Below are 12790 nucleotides of genomic sequence, written 5' to 3' on the forward strand. Positions count from 1 at the left end.
ATATTCATATATCAGGTTAATTGCTCCAGTGTCCATATGATATCAACAGATGCTCTAAAGAAAGCAGGAAACTATCTCATCAGAGCCCACGCCTCTTGCATGGTTTTTCCTCGATCATTCAAGGGAAGATGAGTACTTGACTGAGCTGCAGACTTATGATGTATAAACTGTAAGTCAATTTATTGGGCTTGTAGTATTGGTCAGCTGCTACTTATTTCCATGTTTCTTAACGTCTAAATGAAGCTCCCACCTATTGATGCTGTTCTATTGTTAGTTTGCTTGAGATGGGTAAAATACGAAAAGGGCATTTGACAAGAAGTCTCTCGAACGACCGATATTATTATGGAAGCTCCTGGGTTAGCCTAATTCTCACTTATTATAGAAATTACTTTGTGAGAGGAATTTATATATAAAAGGCTTACGTGGACCACGAGCGTGGATCTTACGCCAGCTGTGATCCCTCAATACACTGTACGATTGTTGCGCTCGTAGTCGTCTGTTGAGTAACTCTTATAATTCGATTCCACCGCATCTCTCTCGTACTGTGTTCTGCGCCTCGTTTATATACGTTTCCCTCGCTTCCTCTCACACTCGAATCGTCAGACTTTCCTCCTCGCCTGAAGCTCCCGTCGAGAAAAAGCGGTAAATTTCTCTCTCTAGGGTTTGTGTGGAACGTGCGTGCTTCCAGATAGATCGATTGGAGTTGCGATTTTTTTTTTTGGGTTTCTGGATATCTTTGTTCTAGATCATGACGTACCAGCAAATTATCGAGTCACCGATTTGTGGTAGAATCTTGAATCTTGAATCTTGCCGAGTTTTAATGAAGTACACGTAGCGTCAACGGAGTGCTTCGTATGAGCAATTATCTGTTCTTTCTGAAAGTAACAAACTTTGGAGCGAGTCCAATATATTTTTCGACATCTTCTGTTTGTCTATTTTCTCTTTTTTCTTTTTTTCTTTTGCCGCTTCATGTGAATATTAGTGATTTGTGTGTGTGTGTGTATGATCGATTAGGGAAGAGAGATGGCAAATCTTTCCAGTCTAAACCCTGCAGCGGCGAACCCAAATCCTAACAAATCTTTCGAGGTATATGAAATCATCTTTGCTTTTACCATTGTCACAGGGTTAATGTTTTCATTGTCGTTATTGATGACCCTTTTATAATTTGTCTAATTGTTCACTCAAAACAGTTGCTGCCCTCTCCCAGTGATTCTGTTTCTAGCCTCAGTTTCAGCCCTAAGGGAAATTATCTGGTGGCCACTTCTTGGGATAATCAGGTATGTTCCTATAAAAATTTAATTATCGTGGTAACAATAAAGGATTTGGTTGAGATGGTATTGTTATCTAGTAACATATTGAGATAAATACAGGTTAGATGTTGGGAGATTCTTGCTGGGAGTTGCCAGCCAAAAGCATCGATATCACATGACCATCCGGTATACAGAAGTGTGCTAATTATGTTTCCTTCACATATCCACTAATATTTGTGTACTAATTGGTTGATTTACTTCTGTAGGTCTTGTGCTCGACTTGGAAGGACGATGGCATGACCGTATTCTCTGGGGGCTGTGACAAGCTGGTTAAGATGTGGCCTTTAATGTCTGGTGGGCAGCCTACTACGGTGGCTGCACATGATGCTCCCGTTAAGGAGGTGGCTTGGATACCACAAATGAATCTTCTTGTAACAGGCAGCTGGGACAAAACTTTGAGGTGTGAAGACCTTTGACCTCTTCTCTTTTTGAAAATAGTAGCCTCGTTCTTAATGTTGAAGTCAAGCGACCACTTTGATAGGAATCATCAGCCAGAGGTAGGGGTGTAAATGAGTTGAGTTTGAGTGAGCTAGCTTATGCTTAGGTTTGGCTTAGCTCAATTCGAGCTGACTCGCAGCAGAGCTCAAGCTGAGTATGAGCGGTAAACAAGTCTGTTTTCAAGTTTTAAATGAACCGAGCTTAATTCAAGTTCATCAAGCCTTAAATGAGCCAAACATATTTTCAAGCATTAAACAAGCCAAGCTGAATAAAGCTTTGTTAAAGCTTGAAATTAAGATCTAATTTGTAGATTATAAAATCAATACAACTATAATACAAAAAAGAAATCATCAAAATATCAAAATAAAAATAGACATCACAACAACTTCAAATTTTAGATAGAACAAATTAATCATAATTTAGCTCAAAGCAACTCCAAATTTTGACATCCAAATTGTACGTTACTTGTCACTTGCCAAATATTATAATAAACATTCAAGACAACATACAACAAAATTGAAATCAACTGACTGATAGAGTCATAATCCTAAGACCATAATTCTTCTAGTTGCCCTACTCTTGGAGTCCTACACCAAATGCATACCGCATAGTTTAATAGTTAGTTTATGGACATTTTATGCTGTGCTTACCAGAGCTTAGGTGTGGGTATTATGAGCATTGGAGGAGGGTGACCGCGGGATGATAAATCAAAGATCACATTTAACAACCAGAAGAACACAAATATTTGAAGGAAAGCCATCATCTCTGAATGACGTCCATGCTTCATCCTCCATGCACCAAGACCTCATCTCATCATTGTGTTGTCTGATCATCCAACTTGGGTTGATCATAAACCTATGACAAAACCAATATTGACAAGTTCAATAACTACAGTACTTTCTAAGCTATACTTGATTATATTATTCCTTTGACTGATCCCAACACAACAAAGATAACCCAACAATCTCAATTTAGGATCTTGATGGTGCACACTATTGGAAAGTAATCAATCCTCAAATCTTGAAATTTATCATGTTTTCTAACCAAATAATCTTACCCTTTTACTCTTCAAACCATTAGTACTGCAAAAAAGAACTCAATAAAGATGGGAATCTACATATTTGAGCGAACCCAAGAAAGAAATTAATGGAAGCTAAATCTGGGTAATCAAATTAGGGAACAACCTGAAAGAAGACCAAACTGATGTAATCTAAACTGTGTGAATCAAAGCAAGGATGTAGGAGTAACTGGACGTAGGTACGACCTTTGTGACGAGGGGTCACAGAGCTGAGAAGCTAGCAAGCAAAGAAGCCCTTCCCCTCCTTTTCCTCTCCTCATCTTGCTCCTTCGTGTTGATAGTGGTGGAGCGTGGAGGTCAATTGCAAGAGAGATGAGCGTGGAATTTATGGTTTGACTGGGATTTAAGTATTTAGGATGTTGTCTCTCATATGGTAGTATTAGGCTATTAGGGAAAGATATGAGCTATTGGATTAAATATCTAATTATTATAAATATACATATAAGTAATATATATTAATATATTAATATATTATTAATAAATAATATTTTTGAACTAATTGAGTTAAATATGAGCAAGCTGGCTTTGGCTTAGGTTTCATGTAGTTCTATTTGAGCGAGCCGCAACTAAGCCGAGCTTGAGCTAAGCCATAGCTGAGCCTAGCCCGAACTGCTCATTTATTTTGATAGCACTAGCCAACAGGCAGCTATTTGAGAGAATTCATTACAAGATGAACCGTGTAGAAGAAATGTCTATTTAATGAAAAAGGAACCTGTGGGTACTCGGCCTGCTTATTGACAAATGCTGTATTATCAGGCATAATTCCTGAGTTGATTCTGTATTTTATACCATTAGACAAATAACTACATTTTCTATGTTTGTGCTCTTTCACAACAATGGCACCACAGTTAATACAGAACTTCCATGCCATAATTTAGTTGCTGATACTGACATAATAGTCGATATGTCTCTTCACGCCTTGCTTCATGCTATTGTGCTTAAGTTACTTTCTACTATTTATCTATTCTTACAATTGGAATTTTGTTTTGTCTGTTTTTTAATACCCAGGTAGTTGGAAAGCTAAATTTTTGTTGTTTGTTTGTTTTGTTTTTATGAACTTATTACCTATCTTTCTCATCGGTCTGCACTCTATCAGGTACTGGGATACTAGACAAGCACAGCCTGTTCATACTCAGCAGCTTCCTGAGCGCTGCTATGCTCTAACAGTGAGGTATCCTCTAATGGTTGTTGGCACTGCAGATAGACAACTGATAGTGTACAACTTGCAAAATCCTCAGGTGATTCGAGTAACCTTTGATGAGGAAGCTACTTTGTTGATTGATGTTATACTTTGTTATTTACATTGGGACTGTATGAACCAATACCATGGATTGAGTTTCATTTTTTGCAATTAATAGTTGCATTTCAGGTGTCACTTTGTTCTTTATCATATTCTAACTGAAGCAGTTAATAACTGTACGATGTCAAGAAAAGAAAGCATTTGACATTATGAGTTTCCTTTAGGATAGTCAATATTATAGGTTGTCATATCTAGTGCAAAGAAAAGGAACATCTATAATTTACTATTATTTGGATTTGGTTTTTATGACATGTATCTTCTTTAATGTTTTTCTCTTTTCTTCTTGCGCACTTAAACTGTTCTGTACTTCATCATTTTTCAAGAGAAGAATTTTTATTTTTCTGCCATTCTGTGTCTGTACCCAACCTGGTGATGCTAGCGTTGGCTAGACGGGAAGTTATAGCACTTTGGTCACTCACTTGTTCTATTGTGGTAATTATAGTTTATTTGTTGGATCTTTTGTAAGGAAAGAATAACATTGTTCTCAGTTAAATGTTGATGTTATTATCAATTCTCAGTTATTCAAGGAATATAAATGTCACATTGTTGATCTCTTCTCATGATGAATAAAAACTGCTTCAGTTAATAATAGCCATCATCTTCTTATTATTACGTAGTACATGTTTACTAGACAAGGATAAAATTACATGTATGCTTTACAAATAGTACAAGTAATTAACACAACCTAGGGAAACTAAGTTGCTTGGTAATTATAAACTTCTACTTCAGTTTATCTGTTATCTAGCAGTACCCTTTTCTTATGGCAATTTATTTTATCCATTTCAATGGAGCTCCCTTCTTTTACTACTACTACTACTACTACTACTACTACTATTTTATTATCCAACTTGTTACTGTGTTCAAGTTTATCTGTTATCTAATGAATTACTTCAGGTGGGTTGCTCTTCTTGTAACACCTTCACTTACCCTCCTCGTTTGAGATGGCATCTTTTGTAAAAATATTTGCAGTGTTTAATTTCTATGACCTTTGTATATCATCCTTTGCATGTTATCCTGAAGACAAATTTTAAGAAAATCATTCATTCACTTGTCGTGCTTTTAAGTTTATTTATGTAGATTCACTGGATTTAACACATTCATTGTTATATCAATAGGCAGAGTTCAAGAGAATCCAATCACCTTTAAAGTACCAGACGAGATGCGTTGCTGCATTTCCTGATCAACAAGGGTTTCTGGTAATGCTACTTATTTATATTTATCTATGCAATTGTGCATGAGATTGATGGTTTTGCATGGACTATTTCCAAGTATCTTTAATATCCTTAGAGTTGTCTTCTAGATTTGAAAATACATCGCATTGTCTTTGCTGTCTAGATTAGGGAGAGTTATTTGTTAATCTCCTTTTGTAAGACTAGGAGATAGAGCGGATCCTTTGTCAACGAATTAGCTCCTTGGCCATCTGGGATTTGGATGGATGTCATGCTTTCTGTCATCTAATCCTGTTTTTATCGCTTTTACATCAGAATCAGCTGCACTGTTTATATTAAAGTTCCCTCAGAAGTCAGAAATTAATAATGGAAGGAAACAAGATTCTTATTTAGTTTTATTTGTTATTATGCTATTCTACTTTTGGTCAGTCTTTTTTAGGCTTATAACGTTATACATATGGTACTACAAAGCATAAAATTTTGTTTGTAAAGTTCACTTCCAAGGAGTCACTCTGAATGCTTTTTTCAGTTCTGTCATTAATTACTATATTCCATAGTGCTAGTGCTAATGATGCATCATGCGTTCGGTATAAGCAACTGTTGATTAATGATATCAAGTAGTTTGATATGAAGAATTAAAGATTTAGTTTTTCTATGGATCTTTTATTGTTTGCTCCCAGAATAGTGGCATTTAATCACATTAAGGTAACAACTTTCACTTATGACTTATGAGTATTGCATGTATTAGATTTCATGTACTTGACTAGCACTTTAACTGTAATTTTTAGCTTATAAAGGAGGCGTGCATGTGTTAAACAATGTTGACCTTAATCTGTTGGTGCTCATGTTATTATATACTTTTATCATGTGCTTGTCATTTGGTTTTGCATTGCTTATGACTGTTCAAGCAATCTTCTGCAACCTGCTGTTAAGATTGTCAAACACCACTCATAATTTTTCCACGGTTCAGAAAAAACTAAAATTATATCTTTTTGGGTACTGTTCTTTCTACATTTTAGTGTATCATTCTCTTCCATTTTCAAGGTGGGTTCCATAGAAGGAAGAGTTGGTGTCCACCATCTGGACGATGCACAGCAAAGTAAGAACTTTACATTCAAATGTCACAGAGAAGGAACTGAAATTTATGCCGTCAACTCATTGAACTTTCATCCAGTAAGATTCTGTTCTTGCTTTTCAAATATGAAGTATGCCTTTTCTGTTCTATTTCTAGTTCATATATTTATTGGTTAACTGGAAGAAAATCAATATCAAGTGGCATGAGATTCATCTACTTGGTAGTACTCTGACCTATTTCATGCTCATCTAAGGTTCTGCCTGGTGAACTCACATTTCTACACGAGGATATTCTGTTGTTGTTGTTGTTGTTGTTGTTGTCAGTTTCTAATATATACAATTTGTCACAGGTTCATCATACTTTTGCCACTGCAGGATCTGATGGAGCTTTCAACTTTTGGGATAAAGATAGTAAACAAAGACTAAAGGTCTGCTAAGGACAATAAAAGTTATATTGGTACTATATCTTTGGTATTTCTCTACATAATGCATCCATCTATCACACAAAGTTTGATGATCATATGTTTTGACTTTTGAGAGTTCCTTTTCGCTTTTCTACTTCAGTATGTGTCTTCTCTTTCTAGGATGACCCACATAGATTTTTATAATAGTTAGTGTCAGATGAAGATGATGGTGACTGTGAAAGAAATGTATGCCTCGATATTGCAGTGACATGCTTACCATTGATGGACTGATCTGGAGAACATTTGGACCGTCTTCAGTTCAACATCTTTTGGCAAGTGTTTTTCTTGATTGTCCATAATCTTTGAATGCTATTTGCAGAACATTTTGACCGTTCAACATCTTTTGGCATTTTTTTTTTCTCTTGACCATCCATAACCTTTGAATGCTATCTAGTTATACTTCCCTAGTGCCTATGCTTCTGAAGTGCATTTAGGCTCCTCCTCCCCCTTTTAACTCTTGCAATTAGCACTGGCTACAAGTCAACCTATCATATATCAATTTATATGTTTATGTGGTTAAGTAATAAATGAAATAAACGAGCTACTCTTTTAGTTTCTGAATTCTTATACAGGAAATGACTCAAAAGTGATGTTTGGTCAATAGACTAGGATCTGAAAACTATGTTTATCTAACTTTGATTATCAAATGAAAGGGGAATGAAGGAAGTCAAAAGTACTTGTGTGATATGTCAAATCGAGCAAAGGAAGAATGAACTCGGTTTTGTTATTTGAGAAAAAAAGGAAAAATCTGCTGATTGATTTTTGGTAATAAGTCTTGTTCCCACCAGATTAGTTGTCTCTTAATAGGTAGTTGTGAAATACAGTATATCAACCATGTCATTTTAGTTAGAAAATTGTAAGTTGTAACTCTTATATTTGGGTCGCTAGGTGCATATTAATAGGTGCATTGCATCAGTAATGCCACAACCTAAAATTAAAATCATGAGCAATCATGTACCTCAATACACGAGATACAAGAAGTCTTAAGTAATACTTTTCTAAGTCCCAAAATAACACGAATTTAAATATGAACAATTAACTCAAATAAATATAATCCAACAATAAAGAAAATGCTAATGTCATCACTAATGTGTCTCCAATCAAATTAAAATAAAAGATGGTTTATAATAAAATGTCTAATACAATCGATGAATAAAATAATAAAATCTTAAGTGGAGGTGTGGTCCTAGTGCATCTCACTTAGTTGCCATGTTGACTATAACTTAAAATATTAGAAGATGAATTTTATGAGCTAACAATTATACCTCAGTGAGTAGAATCCACTCATAAGTCAATAAATTCGAAATTTATAACTTTAAATAAAATCTAAATCCAGCGATATAAAATGACAATTTTACTAAGCATGTTTTTAACAACAATAATAATAGTATAGGTAATAATAACGTATATTATAACTCATATCATGTCAATATGCTGAATTTATCTCAATATTAATATTAATACAATATATCTCAATTGGGATTGTGCCCGATAATCTGTATCAAACCGCAAGATATGCTTTAGTTATTTTCTTATAATTAATCTAATTAAGGTCACTAGGAGGTATCACTATGTGATAAATGCACTATGTCTCTTCCCCTAAAGATCACCAAGAGGTGTCACTATGTGATAGCGCAACATTTCTCTTCTACTAACTATAGAGAAATATTAGAGTCACCTCATAGAGATTTTCTGATCTAGCATGAGATTATTCTCTAATTGAACCAAAGGTGATTAAATAGATCATATACTAATTGAGAATAGGTCTGTCCCTTAGACTGTTCTCTGATCGCGTTAGAGTCATCTAAATGGATTATCAGCTGATCAGGTATAAGTCTGTACCCTGGACTATTTTCTAATCGTGTCAAAGTCACCTAAACGAATTATGTGCTGATCATGTATAAGTTTGTTCCCTGGACTTCAGGGTTCCTTAATCAAGCAAGGGTCATCTAAATGAATCATATGCTAATTAAATATTGGCGTATTTTCTAGACTTTAAGATAGATTTGAGTCACCACAGAGAGATACACGAAGAATATCTAGTCTGTGTCTGTTTTCAAAGTTATGACAAATATCAGTTATATTTTTTCCACTGATATTCACAATCATTAAAGTTTGTTAGTTGTAGAAATTATAGCAATGCACTGAGTCAAACATTTTGCACGCAGAAATATAATAATGTATTTGTATACCTAATTATATGTATCTAATAAAAAGCACAAAATATAAGATAAATAAATCGAATAAATAAGTAAATGAACTCACTCATCTGAGTCTAAATCAAATGATTGAAATCTCTACACCATGTGCTAAGAAAGATAAAATCACCACTTGCGATGCTTTTGGTGTGGTTTTCACTTTAGTGATTCCTCAATGTGCAAATTTGATGATGGTGTCTCCAATGAGGTGAGGATGTAAAAATGAAAGATTAAGAGAGTAAGTAGGAGTTGACCCTTCTATCTTTTTTTTTCTTTCCTCTCTAATCTCTCGTACAATATTTTTTCTTTCAGTACTGTAGCAATGCTACAGTTCCATCCCAACTCTCAATCTCTTAACTTCTCTCTCTAGGGTTTTCTCCTAAGCCTCCTCTGTTTATAGCTAAAAAGAAATATAATAAGAGTCATATTAGGATAACGATTCTAATATCTTTTCCTAGTTAAAGATATACCTAAAGAAATTAATTCGATTTAATCCAAATCCTAAAATATAAAGAATAAAACTAAATCCGTCATTATCTAAATGATTATCTCTAATTTCTTATTAATTTATTTATTTTTGAAATTCTGGGTTATCATATTAAATGGTGCTTTTTAATTGTGGATGGAGTTGTATGGTGGTTTGGACATGTGCTTTTGATTGAAGTCTTTTGTTCCGACTTCTGAGTTCTGAGAGGTAAAGCATATTCTCTCTTTTTATACTGTCAAGACTATGACGGAGGTTTATCTGAATGCAATTTAAACTGAAATTGTATTACCTTCTTTCAACTCTTTGTTCACAATATGCTTTCCCTCTCCTTTTGGTGTTATTGTCGCAACTAACCTGTCTTCATGTTTTAGGCTATGGCAAGGTGCCCCTATCCTATCCCCTGCAGTACATTTAACCAGGATGGTTCAATTTTTGCATATGCCGTAAGTCATATTTCCTGTCATTTGCACTGGTTTCACATCTAGAATATCTCACAAAAAGTTCAATGTTTCACATCTTGCTACTTTCGTATGTGATACCTATACCATGTCATATGTTTTGCTCGTTATGTACAACTAGTCATATCTTTCCATTGCGTCGGACATTGTTTTGTAATAGTGCTACTTTGATGTGATGGCTATTGATGCTATGCTGTTTGTTCCTAATTGGTAATCAATGCTTCAATTTCTGAATGAGATGATTGTAGTATATAGGTTTTTCATTCCATGATAATTTAGGACGAGACTTTGATGTTTTTAACTGAACACTATGTTATGCCTCCACATGCTTGTGAGTCTCTGTAGCTGTTCATGAGATGAAATTGCTGATGCCTCTGTAATGGACTCGGTCCTTAAGATTTAGGGATACTTGCTTTGCTTTGTTATTGTTTGTTCACACCTTGACTTTGGACTTTCTTAGTTTGATTATTGTATTTTTATTCTGATGGCTAAACATCATCATGAGTTTAATCTAACCTAAGAGCCACTAGCATAACAGCAAAACAAGGGAATTTTCGCTCTTTTAAAAAGTTAAATATGGAATTGACAAATGATGGTTAGTTAGGTCATTTTACAACTATAGTTAGATTCATCAAGGTTGATTGATTATACTGTGCATGTACGAATGATGAGAGGGTGTTTTGTGGGTACTAAAAGCAAAATACTGGTTGGACTGAGTAAATTCCAGAAGCAGAGTGAATAATAATTAATAATAAATGTTAAAATGGGGCATTAAGTAGAACTCTTCTCTGAGTATTTATTTATGTTCTACAATCTTTATATGAGTAATTTCATGGCGTGTTCCACTTCCTCATGCCCATGAGGATTGAATATCATGGCGTGTTCAACTATAGCAGATTGAAGAGTTTTATGGTTGGAGAAGAAATTTATATGCATAAGCGTTTATGCTCTGCAAGTTTTGGGGACAAAAATAGTTGGCAAAACTTCTTTTTTATTGCTGTGGATATGAGCAGCTCCTGACGTGAAGAGCTTTTTAGTTAAGTTACGATATGGTATGATCCTATGAGGCTGAATACAGTAATTTAAGTTTTCTGACTATTTGAATGATGTGATATTCTACTGCTTGCCCAGAAAATTCTGTATTACAACATGGTATTGTTCTTCTAGGATCACATTTCTTAATTGAAATGCACCTCTACTGTTTTTACCTTTTCTCTGATGAATATTTACTATGAATCGTGCAGGTGTGCTATGATTGGAGTAAAGGTGCTGAAAATCATAATCCTGCTAACGCAAGGTCATATATATATCTTCATAGTCCACAGGTCAGTTTTAGGTGTAATATTAATTGTTGTGACTTCATAGTCCATATTTTCTTTGCTCTCATTCTCATTTCGTATTCTCTTTTCATACGATGCCGACTTTTAACTTCTGGATTATATGGTTAGGATCGTCGATCATCATCATCTACTGCTTTGTTTCACTGGTTTAGCAAATATATACTGTTCTTTGCTGGTATCTTTAGATGCGTATGTATTATATCTTTTAGGGAAATTTGTATTTTAATACCTTGCCTTTTTAACACATTTGTGATACACCCTCTATTTTCACTATTTACGTATTGAATCGTATATTTTATCAAATATGTGCATAAAATTTATTATCTTTAACAAACTCTTATATTAAGCTAAATGTACTAAAATATTATGAAATTTTTCTCCGTTAAATTATACTTACCTAACCTATTATACTAAAAATTTGATGATGGCGGCATGGCGCAAATGAGAGGAATCTTATTAGAAACTTTTTTTAATGAAGTTGCTTTGATGGGGCTTAACAATCTCATTGTGAAATAATCTCTTTTTATGCCATGTGTCCAAATGGCGTTAGAATAAATTTAAATTTCGGCACATATTTGATAAAATATAGGCTCTATCTCCATATGATAAAGATGGAGGCTGTCATGGTGTTAATGTAAATTTGTCTATTTTTTATTCTCTTTCTCTTTCTCAAGCCTCTTTCATGCATTACAAGCAAAGCGTGAGTGGCCCATCAAGATCTTGCCTAAAGTACATACTTATATTATCATCAAATTATTATATAAATATCCGCATCTTTTTAAAAGCTTTTGTGTTTGCACATGCTAGCCATGTTCCCAGAAACTAAATGCCAAACTCGCACCCGTATAATAAGACAGGTATTACAGTTCTTGTCAATGGTGTTTTAAATTTAAAATATGTGTGTATCTGCTCTTCTTAGTTCCTGCTTTTAGTATTTTCTACTTAATGTTGTCTAACATTATATTTTCGGAGTGAAGTGCCTTCAATTGTTACGGTGCTTATGATTTTGTTATGATTATATGATTGCTAATACCCTGAACAGGAATCTGAGGTTAAAGGAAAACCGCGTGTTGGAACTGGTGGAAGAAAGTGAAAAATATTGAAGCGGTGAAAGATGAGAGGACGATGAAGCATCACCTTTTACAGGGCAAGCCTTGTTTTTACCACTCTTGTATCACTGCAATTTGAATCTTTGCACAGAAAACATGGCTGTTTTGTATATTGCAGATGTAAATGACTAGTGTTTCATTTTTTATAGACCTTTAATTAAATGGTTTGGGGAAGACTCGACGACTTTAGGAATATCCCAAATTCTACGGACTTTTCTAGTTATAACGTCCCATTGTCGATAAAGTACTCGTAACCAGAGTCAGCATTTGTTTCTCCCCTAGCAGGAATATCATAAATATTTATTAAGAAACTTTTGCTCTTGATTTTGTTACATGTATGATGGAGTATCTTCACAGTAGAATGT

At 34.5% G+C, this 12790-nt stretch overlaps 1 protein-coding gene across 2 annotated transcripts; it reads left to right on the forward strand.

Annotated features, from left to right (window-relative positions):
* Positions 1-492: 492 nt before the first annotated feature.
* LOC140777580 (protein RAE1-like) lies at positions 493-12590 on the forward strand. Of its 2 annotated transcripts, XM_073121791.1 has the most exons (12): positions 493-642; positions 1015-1086; positions 1191-1277; positions 1371-1436; positions 1517-1710; positions 3923-4064; positions 5242-5322; positions 6340-6468; positions 6720-6797; positions 9890-9961; positions 11221-11301; positions 12359-12590. In XM_073121791.1, the coding sequence occupies exons 2-12, from the start codon at positions 1024-1026 to the stop codon at positions 12407-12409; spliced, it is 1044 nt and encodes a 347-aa protein (XP_072977892.1). In that variant the 5' UTR covers positions 493-642; positions 1015-1023; the 3' UTR covers positions 12410-12590. The 2 variants fall into 2 exon arrangements, 1 of the variants encoding a protein (XP_072977892.1); XR_012107040.1 differs by lacking the exon at positions 12359-12590 and having other exon boundaries at positions 6720-6826; positions 11221-11282.
* The last annotated feature ends 200 nt before the right edge of the window (positions 12591-12790 follow it).

Source organism: Typha angustifolia, chromosome 15 (genome assembly GCF_048772165.1).
Source record: "Typha angustifolia cultivar Huaian chromosome 15, ASM4877216v1, whole genome shotgun sequence".
Lineage (NCBI taxonomy): Eukaryota > Viridiplantae > Streptophyta > Magnoliopsida > Poales > Typhaceae > Typha > Typha angustifolia.

Excerpts from the sequence above, each read along its gene's own strand:
- LOC140777580 (XM_073121791.1), top strand. The coding sequence starts at position 1,024 with ATGGCAAATCTTTCCAGTCTAAACCCTGCAGCGGCGAACCCAAATCCT. Across the intron at positions 1,087-1,190 it reads ATCCTAACAAATCTTTCGAG|TTGCTGCCCTCTCCCAGTGA; the intron begins GTATATGAAATC and ends CACTCAAAACAG. Across the intron at positions 6,798-9,889 it reads ATAGTAAACAAAGACTAAAG|GCTATGGCAAGGTGCCCCTA; the intron begins GTCTGCTAAGGA and ends TTCATGTTTTAG.